General features: G+C 41.6%; 1 protein-coding gene across 1 annotated transcript; it reads right to left on the bottom strand.

The window, feature by feature from the left end:
- Positions 1-217: 217 nt before the first annotated feature.
- On the bottom strand, positions 218-13562 carry LOC104463302 (MOB kinase activator 1B). Its single transcript, XM_010075569.1, has 5 exons — positions 13400-13562; positions 8943-9036; positions 3818-3951; positions 1344-1507; positions 218-799 (listed from the first exon to the last, which is right to left on the bottom strand). The coding sequence occupies exons 1-5, from the start codon at positions 13452-13454 to the stop codon at positions 722-724; spliced, it is 525 nt and encodes a 174-aa protein (XP_010073871.1). The 5' UTR covers positions 13455-13562; the 3' UTR covers positions 218-721.
- Between the last annotated feature and the right edge of the window lie 6436 nt (positions 13563-19998).

Genomic DNA, 19998 nt, shown 5'->3' with positions numbered 1-19998 from the left:
CCAAAACCAACACAGCAGACGTCTAACTACTGGCTAAGCACAGGTTCTTTGTGATTTTGACACCACCTTCATCATTTTAATTTGGCAACTAGAACTTCACCATCACTTTTCTTTATAAGAAATATCTAGCTTTGAAAAATTCTGTATTGATCTCTAAAAAAATAAGACAAATATTTGTATTAAAAGCTGGAGATCACTGATTTCAGTAAGTTATGGCTTTTTTTAGTGTAAGCATATATATATATTTCTAAAACAAGTATCAGTAAGTGTCCTGGGTGTTAGTTCATATTTTCTGTTTCCAGCAATGCTCAGTATTGTATGTGCTTTGCACCTCAGAAGTGAGTCTGCCAAGGCACTTAGAGAACGTAAGCAAGTCTTCTAGGGACTTCATGAGAATGGGCTACCACTGACGCAACACAGAACCCATCCACCAGCAGAGTCAATCCCCCAACCAAGCATGTTTCCTTTATAAACACTCAGCACCTGCTAAAATTCCACAATGAATAACAACAATCAAAAAAAAAAAAAAAAAAAAAGCTATTTACTGCGTGTCACTAACAGACAAAGGATTTCCCCTAATAAAAGCACAGAAAGTAGATCTTGGCTGTCATTAATAACAGCACAGGTTTTTGTTTTGTTTTTTTAAAAAACCAAATGAACAAAAAACAAATACCACACGCTCGCTTAAAGAAACAAGTGACTTCAAGAAATCCTCTTCCTTTTATCTGTCCTTAGAGGTGAGTTTTTCAATCAGTTCTTGAAGTGGTGCAAGCTCTCTTCTATCAATAAGGTTGAATTCCTGTAACAGGGATGGGGGGAAAGACACACATACAGAGTTTCGTAAGTGCAGCTCAGGTAAGAAGTCTTATTCAGATAGAAGTTACTTGGTAGTAGGCTCTTTGAGTCCCTGCAGCATTTTCTGCCTGACTGCAGTTAGCTGAATAGCAACGTACACAGAAGGAAATATTAGAAGATGCTCGTTTTTTGTAAAGGGAGGTGGGGAATGTAGCTTTCAAGTAAGCATCCTCTTTTCTATCTAGCTTCAGATGCCATCCTCCCTCTTTCTTTTGCTAGGAATTACTGCTCTATTTAATTACTTGGTAGTGAACTCTTTTCAGTAGTCAATTTTGTAGCAAATGAATACTTGGTGGAAAACATTTCCATTCCTTGAATGCTTCTAGCAGTAAATATACATACAAATGGAATAAGACACTACCTTAGGCTCCTAGAGTTGTTGACTCTCCTACAAACACACCAGCTGTTAAGAAACTGAAGGAGCATTACTTTGAAATATTACTTCTTCAAGAATGTAAGTGCAACCATAGTGGTCCTGCCACACTTACCTGAACAAAAAATATAAAGTGCTTGAAAGAAGTGTTAAGGTGTGCCTCTTCCTGGAGCTGGATCACGGGATCAAAGTGCTGGTGATAAATGTGAGCATAAACTCTGAAGAGACGCTTTAAAATCGTCTTTGCCACCGACATAAAATTCTTTGGGAACGGTACACCTAGAAAGAAGAAAACAGATGGCTTATTTTGAAACGCCCATGCCTTGTTCATGTATTTTGAAAGCCATTAAAACCCAATCCCATCTCTCGCACAAGAAGGGCTGTTTCATTTCACTCAGCAATTCCATCTGTAAATCACACGATGTACTTAGACTGAAGCACAACAAGCTCATTAAAAGACTGGAGGGGAGGTTTGCATCCTTGCAGTAGTCCAGTGGCTCATGAACTCATCCCAAGACAAATTTGACTACATTTATATGCTGAACCTCCCTACTTTCAGCTTCCAGCTACTAAATCTTATTATGCCTCAGTATAGCTCCCCAAAGAGCCTTCTCTTACGGAGAAGCTTCCTCCCTGGTGGTAGGATTCAGATAGCCCAACACAGCTCTCTAAAGCACTTAGAGATGCCCTCTCTGAACCTGCCTGGCCTCTGACTGCCAAGGCAGGAAAGGGGAAGTCTCCTGCAGGCTCCAAGTCTCACCGGTGGCCCTGTGCATGCATCCGAGATACCACAGGCTACTTACTCTACGGGACAGCAGATACCTTCGTATAGGGAACTGAAACCACCTTTGGTACCAGCCATCAAGCTTTACACTTCTCTTGGCTGAAGTGAAATCAGAAACAGGCTCTCTTCCAGCTGTCTCGTGCCTAGCAAAAAGACTCCTGTTTCCATCCTGCTCATCACTATCCCCTGGCCAGAGGCTACTGCTTTCTTCCTTGCCTGCTGAAGTACTCTGAAACACACTCCTTCCAGTGATTTCAGTGAAAACGACCCAGGACAGGTAAAATCAGGTTCAACAGCAGGTCGTCGCCAGTAAGTTTTCTTAAAATTGGTTAGGAAACAGCAACCAGCTACTGGGAGCATTAATCTCCTTAGCTGACACATCCGCAGGCTAACAAAAGATATGTATCAACCATCTAAAAAGATCAAACCTGTCTAGCTTCTCATCACATAGCAGTCTTCCCAGTCAGCTTAGTTCTTCTGAAGTCTTTCCAATTGCTGAAGTCCCATATGAAGACCAGAGGCCCAAGCTGGATGCTGTAAGGCCAGTCATGATCTCATTCATGGCTTAAAACCCTAACGTTTCCATACTCCCGCTTAAGCCTGCCCTGCTTACACATACATCATGTTTCCTTCATCGGCCACTGCATCACCTGGGAAGCTCAGGTTTAGCTGGTTATCCACTGTGGCCTCTAAGTCTCTTTCTGAATCACTACCTTTCAAAAATATATCCTATTAAAAGAAAAAAAAGTCTTCAGCAAAGGATATGCCGCAGTTAAAGAAAGTCCCGAGTAGTTCATCTTTTGAGCGCAACTTTACTATTAACTGTAACTATTTAACATTATTCCTATTAGTAGCCGACTTCTACCCCAGCTCTGAACTCTACCCTGGAACACTAAAACAAACGCCACGGTGTGTGAGGGTATACCATGCTGACACCTCCTGACCTGGGAAGATTTACGTTTTTGTCATTTCTTCACAAACCAACCAGTCTTCTCTGCATATCTGCCTAACTCTAGGTAAAAACAAATGTCACTGGATTCTGACCCATGGCCTTGTGACAAATGTTTCAGAAATCATTCACAAAATAAAAGCCACTAAGAGATGTCCTTTCCTTTTTCCACAACAGACCATAAGCCTATGAGTAGCAGTGCACTGGACAACTGCCAACCAGGAGCTTTAGAACAAGTAGTCCTTCATGCCTCTAGATGCAGGGTTTTCTTCTTATCATTTCAGAACTGGTGGCTGTTCATTATTTTCTTCCTGCTTTTAGAAAAGAAACATCCTAAAAATTTACATCTTTCAACCTCACTTGAAAACAACAACCAAAAAAAAATCATCAACTTAAGATCAAAGGTGCAATTTGGTTTCTTTGGAGGTAAGGCCTAGGAGAAGTTCCTCATGAGGACCAAGCATCTTTCCTGCTTCAAAGAATCTCCCCGTTCATAACAGTTACTGGTTATTAAGTTTTGCGACCCTATGACTTGTCAGGAGAGAACCCACTGTTCAAAATGAAAAAACACATCAGATTTGATCAACACAGTCAGTTATTAAATAGAAAGAGTATTTCCTGCATTCAGAATTGTTACAGATGTTTATTAGGAGTATTTACACATGGATCAGAGTTCATGTACAACCACATACATTTAATCTTAAGAGATAAAAGTGCCTTTATATATATAGTGTAAGCTTTTAAAGTTATCCTACTCCAGTCAGTCATTTATGAGACCTTTTAATGCTATAAGACTTGAATATACCTGTACAACTGTAATCCAAATACATTGTTCAATTTTACTGATTTACTTTACCTATTTTAGAAGGAAATAGCGTTTCATCATCCAGCTGATCCTGGACCCAAGTCATCAGGTAATCAATGTACTTTGGTGCTGAGCACTTAATTGGTTTCTTTATGTTTGTCCCATCTGCCCAGTGGTACTCATATCTGGGTTGGGACGACAACAACAAGACATTTCTTAACACAAGTGAATCATTGATATCAAGGCCTGGAAGGTTGTTCTTCCTGCTCCACTCCCCGTATTCTCACACCCTCCCACAGCCCTTCCTTGAAACTAAGGTCCAAATACTCCCCAGTCACCTGCAGCTGCTCTGTGCCCAGTCTCCCCACTGCAATCCTGCTTTAGCTGCGCTTTCTTCTGCACCTTGTCTCCTGCCAAAATGTACGCAGCAGCCTACGGTCAAACCTGCACCCCTGCACATCAAAAGCTGCCGTACAAGTAGCTTTCCAATCCTTACACAGAGCATTTCTTGAAAGGCCAATAGCTACTTACCCTTTTTAAAAGTTCCCCCCCCCACCTTCCCCTCCAAAAGAAAAGCACTACAGCCAGTTGAAGTGATTTGTCCAAAAGTTACATTAGATTCTCACACAAATAAAAGCTAAGCTCCAGGGCTCAAATCGGTGAAGGCATCTGATGTAAAATGTGACGTATCACCCTGTCAGCCCTAGCAATGGGCTTTTCTTCACCCCCACTTGCAGAGAGAACAGCAAAGCGAGTGGCAATGCTCAACATCTGCATCAGCTGCCAGCCAGACACCTTAGACCTCTAAAATTTATGGAATTTCTTTACACTTGAAAATATTCTTACAGATTTTGCATAACTGAATCTCTGCTTTTGCCAGAGATCCCAAATGACGATGGTATTAGAGACAAAGAACAGATCTGGAGGTAGGTTAACGCCAAGGAATACTATTACAAAACTGGAAGCTGGTATAAAGTGCCTTTCAGCCAAGAGATAGAAGAAGGCTTCTGGACTGAACAGTCCTCCTTAGAAAAGGCTCATAGCTGAAGGTCTAGTGCTAACACGCGGCACACAGATGAACCAGACCAAGATGTAGAAAATCTCAGTTTCCAGTTATAGCGCTGATCCATTTGATAGTTGCAGGCCAGTAACTGCCTTCTAGCTTCATTTTTCCGTCTGTAGAGAAGGTGATATCACACCTTCACAAACCACACACATGACCATGGAACAACGGAATGACCACAGCGTTTCTCTCCATGTCTTCCCGAGTACAAACGCATGCGTCTTAATATTCCTTGTAACATCTGAGCAGGTCGTCCTCCTTAGCACAGAGCCATGTGTAGCCCTCTTTTTTAGACCTGAAAACAGCGTAATTTCCTACATGGGTTTTAAATCAGCCAGCCTCGCTCAGCCAACCTGCACAGTAGCAGCATGGGATGATGTCTGGGCTGCAACTACCACCGGTTAAACTCTGCCTTGCTATCTCCAATTAGTACTGTGCAGACATTTGAGAAGGTCTTCTATTTTAAAGACCATCATTCTATTCAAAGCTTAACTGCCTCTGAGAAATCTGGCTTCACATTTGTTTAACAAATGCAATTTTGTCAGAACAGCAACCAGGAGAACATCTTCACAATAAATTTTACGAGTAATTACAAGCGTGCTGCTCACAATGATATAAAAAGATCCAATTTTTATAACAGTAACAAATCAGAGGGTCTGAAAGCATTTTTAACTCGTACCTCCAAGAACATGCAAAAATTCCATACACATTGAATGGATGACAATATTTCTGGATTCCTGAAAAAAATCAGTACTCCTCACCACCCAGTATTATCCCAATACTGACATTTAAGTGGTATTAACACAGGACAAATACCAATACTTTGCTGAGGTGCCAGTTTCAGTCTGCAGACAGAGAAAGATAACTAAATTCCATGCTAAAAATCTCATTCAAATCACAAATATCCAGGAGAAGCCTCCCTCCCCACCTCCCTACACTGTGGATTAGTTCTGCATTTTTCAGAGGCCACAGAATTACCCTTTCAGTAGCACAGCTCTCAAGAAACAGCATATATATCCCTGACAAAAATAAAGTCGTAGAGAGAATCTGAAAGTATTCCTGCAAACGCTCCATGCTCCAGGTGGTGGGCGTACTGTTCACAGTTGTTCTTAGACTATCAAAAGGCTTGGGGTTGGCAAGGGAGGGGAAAATGACCTTTTCCTACAAAACTAAATACACCACTGGGAAAGAAAAAAAAATAGTAAAAATCAAGAATCACAGCCCAGCTTCTTAATCAAAAAACCAAAACCAAACACACACAAAAATTCCCACATATTACAACCATTTGAACAGCTCCAGGAGATAAGGGTAAAAATCACTTTTCTAACTCAAGCTTGTGAGTAAGCACCTACAGCTCTGATGGCAGAAACAAATTAACCTTACTGTGATATGCAGTTCCCCTACAGAAAACAGATTTTCAGAAACCTCTACAACTTAGTAGAGGTTTTTAAGGGCAAAACAATATGTGAAGGATAGGGCAAGAAATACACAGTTCACGTTAGCAAGTGTAGGGGGGAAGCCAAGAATCCCTAACGACTCTGGTAGAGTTCTCTCATACTAATAAACACAAGCTACTTGCCATCTATAAATAGAAAGCCCAACTATGGTTCTCACACTAGAAAATATCCCTAAGTATAAACAACCACAGGGCCAGCTCCTCTGCCATGCAATTAAATGTACATGACCTAAAAAACAACAGAAAACCCAGCCTGAGTATAATCAAAGCTGTTACCTTGTCCAATGGCAATAAAATGCAGTGGCTCGGTCATGCCTTTTAAAAGATTCTCGGACATATATTTGGACCTATCATCTCTACATCTCAGCAAAACTGTATTATATTAAGACTGCTGAAAAATACTTCCTCTATTTTGTCTCTTAGTCATCAAGAGACACAGGCGTAGTGTCACAAAAAGGCAAAAGGATTGATATTGCTGAGAGACACAGGATTATTTCGAGGACCTGATTACATAGAATCACAGAATGGTTTGGCTTGGAAGGGACCTTCAAGATCATCCAGTTCCAGTTTGGGGATTTGAGAGCCCCAGTTCAGACATCCAGCCTTGAAAAATCCAGCAGCCACCTCCCAACTTTGTCTTCTTACTGAAGACTTACAACCAGGGAGGAAAAAAAAACTTCCCTCACCCCATGATGGTTAATGAACTTCTATGCAGGTTCTTAACGTGTTCTCATGGCTGCTGCACTGATGGTGACACAGCATCTGACAGAAGCACGCTAAGAAGGGATAACCAACAAGGGCTTGTTTGGGTAAGAACCAGTTCATCTTTGCTGACATGAAAAGAATGGAACATTATCGTGAATAAGCATAAGTTTTGGAACAAATTAAACTGATACTTTTTCAATTTGTTAGACAATAAGCTGTGCAGCAGGAGAGGGAGATCTGTTCTTGATCTTTACGTCAATCCTTAACTAACTCCATGTACTAACACCCTGCTAAAAGCCAAGTCAGCAATCCTTCCAACAAAGTCAAGTCCAAAAGAAAGTGATCCCACAGGACACAAAACCGCACTTGCCTCAGCTAAGCCCTTCTGTTTGAGATCGCTACTGAAAAGAACCAGTGGGCCTGAGAAGCAGCTCTACAGCCCCAGGTAAAGGCAGCCCTTTAGAGAAAACAACCCTCCCTGTATTTAAAACACAAAAACCACCGACACCAACCTAGGTTTCCCATTTGTTGCCAATGAAAAAAATCAGCAAAGCCTTAAAAATCACCAGTTCCCGCACCGGCCTGGCCTCGGCCCTTCACACACGTACACACACTCCTGATCCTTTCCCAAAACCCATCCCTGAGCACAGGTGGAAGCAGCAGAGTTTGGGGAGTGCTCTACAAATCCTAGGGACAAGATCACCTAATCAAAACCTTGTCAGAATGCATCTTCTAGCCTCTAGCACCTCTTCTATAGCCCGCTTCAGAACTACTTGAGTACTACATATATTTCTGTCAATGGTTATTGGTCTCTATAGAGAGAAATAAATTGTTTAGTCTGGCAACCAGACAGCTAAGTCTTTAATAATTAACCTTCACCTCCAAATAACTGCTTCTCGGGAGACAAGCAATAGAGCAAAGAAATATTTTCATGCTCTTATTTAATCAATAAGAGTCTGTTCTGCATGCCAAAGCACAGAGCAGACAATGGGCTCCGTTATTGCACAAGCTTACCCCAAAGTTCCTCTGCATGATGGTCAACTTCTATTATGTATTTTCAGCCCTCCCCACTTTGCAGCAGCAGGTCTGCCTGCCCACACTGGTTTTGGCATTCAGCAGCATCCATTTTTTAGTTTCAGAAAGCACTGTCAAAGCTTTTCTTAGTTTGCCTGGCTGCTTTCGCCTTGCAGAGCCACTGCCCTCTCCGCCTCACCAGCTCTCCCTCCCAGCAGCACCCTTTTGCATGTCCTCAGCTCTGCCTCACTGGCTGGCAATTACTGCCTTCAGACAATAACAACCAATGGCTTTGTGAAGGAGGAGGGAGTGGAGGAGAGAGTTGTTTTTCTTTCGCTATTGTTTATTTAAGATTTTAAGGTAATTTAAAAGGAAGCATGCCCTCCCTCGCACAGGCTTGAAATGCAGGTATTTTCAAGGCATTAAGCAGCTGGAAAGCAAGCGAAAACACAAACATTGGAAGTCTGTACAAAAGCATAAGCAAGAAACAAAGAAGTGAAACTGAACTGAGTGACAGGGTAGGGGATTCTTATTCAGGCTACTGGAACTGCAGTCAAGTTTATTTCTAGAATAGCTACTCAAAGGTCTAAAAGAAAGGGTTTGGCAAGCCCTATTGAACACCTGCATATAAAGACTTAAAATCATAATTTAAGAAGCCTTCATTAACATTTCAGAACTACAAGGAAAAAAATAGTTTTGATAGCCAGTTTACTTCCCAGGCTAAAGAAAAGAAGGACAAAAAAACCAAACCCAAACCAACTTTTCTGCTCTCCACTCCCTTAACAAGGGTTCAAGTTTTTTCTCTCCACAGGTAACAAGACATCCTCCCCACCCACAGTACTTATCTGCGGCACTCAAGTGAGCTAATCTCAAGTTTTCAAATGCAAAATCGTCTCAAAAACTGAACACTCCCAACAATGTTTAAAAAATAGTCTTACTTTGGGCCAGCGGACATCACGGGGCAGCTCTCCTCTGTGCAGAAGTCTGTAATGGTTCCATAAAGCATATTGATCTGGTTGAAGAAGTCGACAGCTGAAAAGCATTTAAACCATCAATTAACACTCTGCAGTGTAACTGCAACACAAGCTTCCGACAGCCTGTGTAAAACACACAGTGCTGAAGAGCGTAAGTATTTTTCGTGAAAAAAAAAAAAAAAAAATCACATTGTCATAGTTGTTTAAGATGTATTATGAAGGAGATGCAGAATACAACCACCAACTTACTAGAACGGCCTCCGGCAGAAACTATTTAATTGTTCACTGCAGCAAAATCTTCTTTTGAAAGAAGGAAAGGGAAATACAAAAAGTTCAGTGCATTTTATTAGAACCCCAAACTCTACTGGCCAGTCTAATAAAACAAAGATTTTTTCAGTGTCAACTTTCCTGCTAGAGAGAACTGTTACTCGTTAGCTGACACTAAAGACCCTCAAGCTTTGTATTCCAACAGACTAATTTTCAAAGAATATTGCATAGAATCACAGAACGGTTTGGGTCAGAAGGTACCATTAAAGATCATCTAGTCCAAGCCCCCTGCCATGGCGAGGGACATCTTCCACTAGATCAGGTTGCTCAAAGCCCCGTCCAACCTGACCTTGAACATTTCCAGAGATGGGACTTTGGTTCCTAGGAACCACAGTCACCGTAATCAATTTACAATGGTCCCCCTTGCATCTGTTTATTGAGCACAGTGCATTACCAAGGTACCGATATGTAAGTTTATCTTTTCAAAATATCTTTCAGACAATGGATGTCATGAGTAAAAATGGGAAGGGGACCAATGTTAAGCAATAGAAGGTGAATTTTAAGTAGGCTGGGTTAAATTCTTATGCCTAAGTGCATGATGTGGTTCCAGAACAATACTTTTACTACATATTTCTATCTTCCTTATCCTGCAATGGTTTCTGTAAACTCCGCTTCTGGATGAACACAAGTAATACAAGCACACAGGAACTAAAAACTTGTGAGACTAGCTTTGGTGTCCTTATTTATCCATTTTTATGCATGGATGAAATTCAGCAATCATCTACAAACATTAATCAAGCGTGGCAGGGTTCAACTCCTTCTATTTGTCCACAGTGCTCTGTAAATTTAACCATTCCACTGACACACCCTCACCCTGGCAGGAAGCACTTATAACACAAAAGTAGATTTAATGCCCCGATGCCCAGTCCAGGCTACATCACTTCTACTGCCTGCCACCTCTGACCACAAGAGCCTTTACAGCCAGAAACTTAATTTATCAATCACATCTGCAGGGCTAGTCCTCATGATGAGAAACCAGAGCATCCCGCCTGAGCTCCGCACCGCTTAAAGCTCACTTGACTTCGCTGCTACCTGCGTTATGCCAGTGACAAACTGTTTCTTTACTCAGACACATTTCAGGAACACCCAAATAAAACCCCTCATCAGCAGTACTGACAGTGTAATCATGTCACCAAATAGCCACGTATTACTCAATTGAGTGTTTGGGTGACAAAGCTCTTCATTCTGAGCCAACAGGGAAAGTTTCTCCTGTGACCAGCCTCCACAGTAGGCAGCCAGACATGCCCACCTTTTAATTTAAACATTGAGCTTTGCAGAGTTACCACTTGCAACTCGTACAACCAATCTGCAGGACGCAGTGGAATTAACACCAATAATATGCTCCTTTCAATCCACTGCCGTGCGAAAGAGAAGTCAGCGCATTACTTGGTAGCCTACTCAAATTTGTGTTCCTTGCTTCCCTCTTTTTACAGAGATATACCAGCTTTGCTGTAATGAAATACAGACTGACATCCTACATGTCAGCACTGGCAGATACCACCTACTGTGAAATAACTGATGGCTGAAGGAAAGCAGAGTTAAATATTGCAGCTTTCCTCACTGATTTTTCCAGAGAATAAACATCAAAGGTTACCTGGCAGTAAGTTACAACTACTGTTCAGCAGAGGCAGGATACAAGATACAACCGTGTCATGCAACTTCCCAGCCATCAGAAAAGCGAAGCAAATAAAAACGGGTAGGCATGCACCTAGCACAGTTCACCTCCAGCAATGCATTTGGGGTTGGTTTTTTTTTCCTTCCTCCTGCATAGCAACAGCAGAAAACAGCAAAACAACATACAGAAGGGCTGATAAAGTTACAGAGGACTGCTAAAGCTTGTTTGGGTGGGGGGAGGAGGTATTTTAACACCAGAGGCAGCAAGAAGTGGTTATATACAGCCCTTGTTTCTTAAGCTTACAGAAGAACTGTAATTAAGTTTCCATTCCCTGCTCCCAGTAGAAACCACAGCCCAATGTTTGCTTCAAGGCAAGCCTGTTCAAAAAGCCCACACAGACTTTGACAAGATGACTGATGATTGTGAATCCCACACTTGCAAGTCTCAAAAGGGCAGGAGACACGCCACCCATCCACCAAAGCCAGCAGCATCTGACAAACCAGAAAAATCCAAGAACCTCCTCTATAACATGTGTAAAGCTGCACAGTGTCTTTGCACATTTTAATTTCCTCTTTTTACTCATTGTTCTTAAGTTTTGAGGGTTTTGTTTATTTTTTCCCAAGTGCTTTTCTACTTGAAGTACGTACTGTCTGGTGTTCTATTACAAAGATATGGGCAAGATGTACTTCTGAAATTATTTAACATTTGCAAACCAAGGAGATTTCAAATGAAATTGAAAACAAACTGATTGTACACTCACATTTTGATTTTTTATTTTGAAAACATGCTTGAAAAATTTACATAAAAGTCAACTGAATGTAAGTCGTCAGAAAGGCTAAGAGTTGACCAAGAACTAGAAGAGCACAGCACATTTGTTCCTGTGCTCTCGTTATTGTGAAGGGCAAAACCAACAACATTAAGTCATACATTTTGCTTCCTTATTAGATATCTCGATCCACTGAAGGGGCTCACAGCTACCAGCAACTGCTACTAGGTGTCACAGAGGGAGCACCTCATCAGTTAATCACTTCTAGGCAAAAAAAAAAAAAACATTAAAATCCCACTTTGCTGCAGGAGGCATGAAAAAGGACCACTTCCTTCCAGAACCCAGCTGTTACCAAAAGGCAGCTCCCACTGCTATGCCAAGTGCTTTGCTGCCTTTCGCCACCCAGCTAATTTAGCAGTTAAATCATTGGGGCGGGGAAAAACACAACCGCCACATAGGAAAGAAGAGACACAGAGCAGGGAAACCACCAAAAGGGAAGGATGCCAGCAATATATGAAGCATCTTTAGTAACGCTTACTCATAAAAATGGGCTGCCTTTTTTTTCTAGACAGTTTTGCAATACAGCATGAATAAACTTTTATAGAAGAATGGTGTCAGCGATTTCAACAGTCCCTGGAAGCAGTGGCAAGGCATATGCCAGACTGATGTGTGACTAATTAAAAACCGGAAGGTTGAAGCCAGTATGACAGTTTCACTTCCCAAACATGTCAAAGAGCAAGAAGAAATAGACAGAACCACATAAAATAAACAATTACAAGACATTTATCTGAAGCATAATTTATACTCCGCTGCAGTGCACAATCAGTACCACACAATGACAGAAGCACGCCAAGCCAAAGACACAAAAGATGAGGAAAGACCCAGATAGGGCACAGAGTTTGTGGCAGCCAAAGCTCTGCACGGGCTACGGAACATGATAAGACTTGGGTTAATCTAGTCTTTAGGAGCAAAAGGCAGGCAGCAAATTCATTCAGCAGGGAGAGGAAGGAGGAGAAAACACTAATTTGGGCATCACTGTTCGGCCTGAACGCGAAAGGAGAGAGCTAGGACAAACAGCTTCAGAGGAAGTTAAAACAATGAAATCACAGACTTGCCAGAGCACAGACCCACAACTTGGTAGAAACAAAACTAGCTTTAGGAACGCTGCAAGGATCAATCTCTGGGTTTGTTACAGGCAAAAGTAAAGCCAGGCCATACGTGTGACTGTAGTCTTTAACACCCTTGAGACCCGGCCCTCATACTTACCTAAATTACAGTTTTATGCTTAGCATGTAGAGGCTTGACTGTACCTTTGGGTAACAACCCTAGCTGTAAGAGAGCTAGATTAAACATACTAAGATGGCACTGACAGGCTATTTTCCAAAAGAGCGGTGGCATTTCTACTTGTTTGAGATCAAGCACTTGTTTGAGATCAAGTGCTCAGACTTTAACCACTAAGAATAAGGATTACTTTGTTAGCAGGAACATATTTTTGGCACAAGGAGATTAAGGAATTTTTCTCTCCTTGAGCTGCTCTGCATCTGTCAGCTCTAAATGATATGACATTCACCTCTCCCAACTGCAGCAGAGTGGTGCATGCAGGACAGAAGAGCCCACCCCACTAGAAAAGGTTATGCAGTCGTCCTTCCCCGAGCATCAGCCCACATTCAACGCCCTCCTTACCAAAAAAAAAAAAAAAGGGAGACAACTTACTGTTAACTGCAACCCATTCATTTAAGTCTTCACCCTCTGGAAGCATAACGGCCATCCGGAGATTACCGCTTCCAAGCGTGGCTTCAGCATGTTTTAGCAGCTCATACTGATGAGACCCCTCTGGAATATTCTTCTTTGGTTTGAAGGTTTTGGAAGAGCGACTACCGCTGCAAAAAGGAGAGAAAACAGTTGGAGAACTTGTGGAAAGGGAGAAGAAAGGAGGGGACAAGTGACGCATAAACACAGGGTTAACACTGAACACTTTCCCCACTCCCTTATTTTCCAGTCAGAAAAGGATATTTAACAAAAACTGGGATGCAAAAGTAACAGGTGCTTTAACTTGTTGTTTTAAACGATTAAATGTTTCTCCACTACCCTGCCTTCTCATCTGCTCACCCTTCTGTTGAGCCAGCCGGACAACTGGGAATGCTCAGACAGACTCCCTTCCCTCTCTCAGCAAACTGGATCATGGGCAAGATGAGATCAAAAATATTTCCTTCCTGAGAATTTGGACAGCCACATATCAAGGACAGCAGCACAACAAAATAGAAACCTTCTTTATTCTAAACAGTCATGAAGCTTGTCATGGTAATAAAAGATACTGAACAACAGAAAACCCCACGTCCTTCCTAACACTCCCCTTCGCAAGACATGAAATGTCACCACACCTGCTGAAGTGCACTAAGAAGGCAGGGACAGCCTGTTCAGACCCCTGTCAGTGGGTACTATCAATTCCTGGAACACAAGCTGCAGTTATTTAGGAAAGCCTATTTTCTGCAGGCCTAGCTGATTCAGAACAGTATCTTAGCTACCAACATAAAATAACCTTACAAGTATTTGGTATTGTTTAGAAGTTTAGTTTTTAAAATCCAGCTGCTCAAAAATACACAAACAGTTTTAGCTGAAGACCAATACAATTCCACATCTTCCACAAACTTTGTGTGTCATTTCCCCTAGTTTCATACCAGGTTAGGCAAGAAATAAGAACGACAACATTTACAACTTTTCCCTACCTATAATTTTGTTTGAAAAACACGGACTGACTTAGAAAAAAGTTTAGATGCTTGAATTTTAAACTATGTCAGTGAACCTGTATGGAACATTAAACACGTCAGAAACACGGCACATCAAAAACTAAGGATTTGCAGAAAAATGTCAAATGAGACAATATTTGTGAAAGTTTCAACGTATGAGCTGAGAAAAGATTTCTGTTGGCAAAGAAAAACTGAGCTCTAAATTACCATGAAAGAAAATAGAAAGATGTGAATACTCAGGCAGCAGAATTTTCATTACAAATTTTATTCAGTTCTTTATATAAAAGACTTTGCCAATTTTTTTTTTTTACCATCTCCCTACAGGACCAAAAAGAAATGCACAATACTAAAGAGCACCTAGTGCAGTAATCTCCCAAATGCAACTAAACACTAGAAGTAGGAAGTGGAAGCATATGGTTCCCATATATTCTGTTACAGGACATTTCTAACATGCACCCAGTCATTTGCATTTCACCCTAAGCAAGGATACCAGATTCAAATCTTAAATAATTGCCTCCCAGTGGGAGTGAGAAGCTTCAGGGAGTCCCCTCTCCCCCCCACCCCCCGCCCCAGCCACCTGCATTGGCTGACAGACCAGGTTCAAACCAACTCTGAAAAAGGGAAAAAAAAAATAAAGAAAAAAAAATTTCAAACAAAAAAACCCCTAAATCTTTTAACTGACTCTTTAGAAAGCCAAGTTTTTCTCTTATCATTATCTTTCCACATGCATCTATCTGTGTGAGAAGAAAACCAGCACGTGATAAACACAAGCACAGCACTTCCTAACTTGCTCACAGGATTCTGCTCTCACTCCATCATAACTAGACAACAAGAGAAACCAACTCCTAATACTCATAGGAAAAGCAAACCAAAAGTTTCTGAAGACTTACCACCACTACAAAGCTCAGGTCATTCATCCGTCATAAATGAGAAAGGAAAATAAGAGGTTCCTCCCCTGTCACTCACAGAGAATCCCCAATTCCTAAAACTTCGGTCCTCCTTTCACCTTGTCTCAAAACCTAACGTACATCAGCTTCTCTTCTGCAATACCTTCATTTTCATACAGCGATGAAGACTGAAAAACTTAACTGCCGTAACTGGTCTGGTGCAGTCGCCGGAGACAAGATCTACAAGCTCATTACAGACACCACTACTGGGTGCATGGAGCTTCCCAAGTGAGTGGAGCAAAGCGCTGCCCAGACGGAGGGAGCACTTACCAAGAGGATTTAGCTCACAAAGGCCAGCAGCCCACTTACAGCTTCAGCAGAACGTCTTTGTTCAGAAGATGGTGCAGGAACATACAAAGCAGTAACTGGATAAAGGTTATTTCCTAACTAAATCAAGAAACAGTGGGGATTTTAGCAAAGAGGGTAAGCTAACCGAAGGGGTGAGGGTTCGAGAACAAGGCGCAAAGAAAGCATAGTGAAGGAACTCCCGAACTAAAACAATTTATTTTGAAGAAACCCTGGGTAGGAATTCACACTGTATCCACATCAGACCATGAGCTTGCCAGATAACAAACCAAGTCACTGCAGATCAGTTGAATACCCGGCACAGGTGTACAACGCGCTAGAAAACCAGGAGGTATCACTTAATCCCTGCTATCCCCCTTCCCAGAAACAGGGGGTTTCTCCCCTTAAACTGGCCAAGGCTGTAACAACAGGATACACAATGATACAGTCTCACCAGCTATTCCAAATGAGCCATTCCCTATCTGTCTCCACTACCCTGCTGATCATTGCTTCTCAAATCCAGCACAGCTATCCTAAAATAGCAGGAAATGGGCTCACAAAAAAAGGCAGGCAGGCATCCCAAAGGAAAAGTTATTACGATAAATGCAGGGTGCTAGTTGTTGTGTGCTACAGAAAAATCTGCAATGTTGGCAGTAAATTATCAGAATTCCACGCATTGATGCAGTTCACCATATGTATATGAACCCAGTTAATCACATGCACAGTCATACAGCCCTAGATACAAACAAAAGTTCAGGACTCAGCAACCTAATACAGCTTCTCTAAGGCCAAAACCCTATAAGACATGCATAAAACATCTTAAAAAAAAAAACCACAAAATAAATAGACAAAAATCAGTGTTTTTTCCTATTATGTCTATCTGTTACAGGTGACCGATTTATCATCTTCTGGTTCTGGGTCTATTTCCTCAACTCCTCAGGCATCAAATGAAAAAAGTAACTTGAAAGAGTTCTGTCTGGTGGTCAGGAATAAACACAATAATACACTTCTTGATCAAGTATGACATTTTTATTTTACCTGTATTTCATAACAGAATGAGATATCTGTGAGCCATTTCTCCTGAGATTTTAACATGCTCCAAGCTGGTTGGCAGCATTTGCCATTCCCTGTTAAGAGTCTCTGAACTCTCCTTCAGTTCTGAAACATCACATTTACGCAGATATATAAAGGTCATGAAATAGGGAACACATTGCATCATCCCCACTATTTGTCATAACCAATTTCTAACCTTCCCAAAAGAGCTGACTTCTCGAGAAATTCTTGCCATTATACAGCTGTTTTGCTCCCTTCGCTCCCACATCCCACATTTCTAGCAAATTAAGCCCTTCTATTTTGCTAGGTAAGTGCAGCTACAGCACTGCCAGACGCAGTTCCACCTGGCCCTGAATCAGGAAATGTGCTTAACACATTCGAGTGGGACGGGTCCAGCAGCCTGGCGAGGAAGCCACACCTCCAAGCCACCAAAAAACACTTCCCACTGTCGGGAGCCCACACGCCGCTGGGCCTCACAAAGACGTCACAACATGCTTATAAGCAAGAACACAAAATTTCCTCCAAAGCTGTAATTTTATCTAGTCATCTGCTGACAGGGAGGGTTTTTAATGATGTGGATTCGGCAAGCTGTTCAGTCTTAGGTTAGCAAGATGATATTTCCAGAAGAAAGGAAAATCTTCAGGCTTACATCACACTTACCAAGCTGCCTCAACAGCCCACTCCAGCTTCAAACACAGCACTGGAGAACTCTTAAAATCAAAGCAGCTAAATATCCAGCCTAAACTTTTGATACACTTCTTTTTAACTGCAGAAAAGGAGCCACTTAAACCTCCATAAGAGAAGTACTTCGGCTGTCCAGGCTTAGACCTCCTCACACCCAAGGTATTTGTGTGCAGAGTCTTTCAGTGGAGCTTTGCACCTATTTTTATAAAGTCTGCTGCATAGCCAGCAGAACTTGAAACAAAACAGGCAAGTTTATAGACTCCTTATGCATGTTGTGTCTAACACAGCTCAAACTGACAAGCAAAAACCTCGCCCTGAATCTAGCCTGCTTCACAATCAAGCATATGGATGCAGATCGAAGCCCAAATCCTGCCTCCACCAGGCTGCAAACCTACCCATTCTGCAGCAGCACCACAGCCTAAACCACTGAAATACTGACAGTGCTCTCAAGTCTTCCTCAAATTCCTCTTGAGTGAAAAAGACCAAACCAAGTAATCCCATAATTTACTGACAACTCATTACAGCATCTTGAACTAGTTCAGCACTTATGAAGTAATACAGTTACTAAGCCACCGGCAAAACAGAAGAAGAAGACGAGACACCACCTCGGAGAAAATGCAGAACAATCTGAAAATCTTTTTTTTTCCCTGCGCACCTACTTGCACACCACATACCAAACCCACGTTTCACAAGAAACATGTTATTATTTTTAAATGTCACAAGCATTCAACTTCCACAGAAAGCAGAGAGAGTGCTGCTCCTCCAATCTGTTTAGGCAACACAGTGCTGCCGTTGCTGTAAATCACTTCATACAGCACTCATCAGTGGACTCTTGTACCAAACACTGGAAAAGACAGAAATTTGCCCTGGAAAAAAATAAACAGAAAATGTTGTCATGGCACCATTTTCCGGATACACCTGCCACTTCTTCTGACTGCTATATATTGCTGAGGCCATGCGATACCATCTTTCTTTCCTTGGCGGACTGTGTAACTAACTTCTGCAGAGAGAGTTATATCGCTCAGCGTCTCCCAAAAGTATTTACCAACATGGTCCAACTGAAATAAGCCCTCAAAATATTTGGAAGCCTTCAAGAGATTCTGAAAAAGCCTAACTCAATACAGCACACAGAACATTTACCTGGGGCATGGTAACTTTCCATATTTCAGCCTCTGCTTTTTCATCTTCAAAGGCCTTCACAAGCATTAATTAATCCTCACAAAGTATCTTTGAAGTAGGCATCATAAACCTCTTGTTACACACAGGGAAACTGAGGCAGCGACTCACTGCCAAAGGCCAATGAGTAAATTTATCGGAGACGTCCCCAAGTTTTAGTTCTATACCTCCTTGCCTCCATTCTCCTCCTGCACTTTGTTTTAACACACAATAGACACAAACACTGTAAGAGGGGAACCAAATTTCAGAAAAAGCAAACATTTCAAGACTTCAAAAAATAACATAGTGCTTCAAAGGGTAACATCCTGCTAAGAAAAGACACATCAGAGTACCATCATGTTAGTTTCCAATAGCCAACACATCAACATAGAAATCAAAATAAAAGCTCAAGCTATTTTTTGAAACCAAATCAACAGCTGCAGCATTTAAACATGTTTTCCCTGCGACTATCACAGCATCAGAAGGACAGCAGGTAAAATTAAGTTGTACACGTTCAAAATCTGCAGTGACTAGATTTAACATGAGCATTTCTATTTATAAAACTGAGTAGTCACAACATTTCTGTTCTGAAGACAGACGGTGTACGAGCCAGGAATTACTTTCTTCAGCTCTTACAATACCAGAAAGTCAATTATTTTCCAGTCGAATTCCCACTCGTTAAAATAAGCCTGTCTCAGCCAGTTCACGTAAGTTTGGAAGCAACAAATCCTATGTAAGAATTCAGGAAGCAAGCAGTCCACAACCTGGAATTCCTTCCATGTACCACCATGCAGCAGGTGTAAAGACAAATAAAACATCCACCAACTCACAACAGAGAAAGACATCCAAGGAAGCTTCAGTCCTGCGCTCTGAGGTTTCAGGTGCAATGGGCCACAGAAATGAGCACTTCTGACAGGCTCCGGGGCAGGATAAGAAACCCCAGAGCCCAGTTATCCAAAAGCTATAGACAATTTTGCAAATGTTTTTCTACTCCCTGATATTACTTTCTATGAAGATGACTATGAAACTCCTCGAACAGAACAGGCTAATACTTCAAAGTGACACATGGTGCTATCAGTCCAGCCAACTCGAATTCAGAAGACTGAAGTGCTCCAGGACAGTACAGTACCGCGTTACAACTCAACATTAAGAGTCGTTCGAAGGCTGTTCAGCACAGTCTGAGAATTAAAAAACAGCAAGCACATGGGTAAGTAGAGAATCTGAGTGCACAAGCTGATAGCTCTCACCCGGAAAAACGTCCTTCTGTGTAAATTCTTCAGATACCATCACTGCATTATTCTGAACACTAACAAAAGCAACAGACTTCTAAAGAGCACTCTAATCTAACAAAAATAACTGTCACAAACATGAAGCTGTAAAAAGCTTAATTTTCTTGACATGTAGGGAAACACAGACTCTGCCAAGATCACTAAGCAAATCA

Source organism: Pterocles gutturalis, unplaced genomic scaffold (assembly GCF_000699245.1).
Source record: "Pterocles gutturalis isolate BGI_N339 unplaced genomic scaffold, ASM69924v1 scaffold38686, whole genome shotgun sequence".
NCBI classification, from domain to species: Eukaryota; Metazoa; Chordata; class Aves; order Pterocliformes; family Pteroclidae; genus Pterocles; species Pterocles gutturalis.
This window is presented reverse-complemented; position numbering and strand designations above follow the sequence as displayed.

What these genes read in the sequence shown, in the direction of transcription:
- LOC104463302 (XM_010075569.1), bottom strand. Translation starts at nt 13,454, where the DNA reads ATGGCCGTTATGCTTCCAGAGGGTGAAGACTTAAATGAATGGGTTGCA. An exon ending in TGAATGGGTTGCAGTTAACA is followed by an intron (nt 9,037 to 13,399) that starts GTAAGTTGTCTC and finishes AATGCTTTTCAG; the next exon opens with CTGTCGACTTCTTCAACCAG. An exon ending in GCTATTTCCTTCTAAAATAG is followed by an intron (nt 1,508 to 3,817) that starts GTAAAGTAAATC and finishes TCTTCTTTCTAG; the next exon opens with GTGTACCGTTCCCAAAGAAT.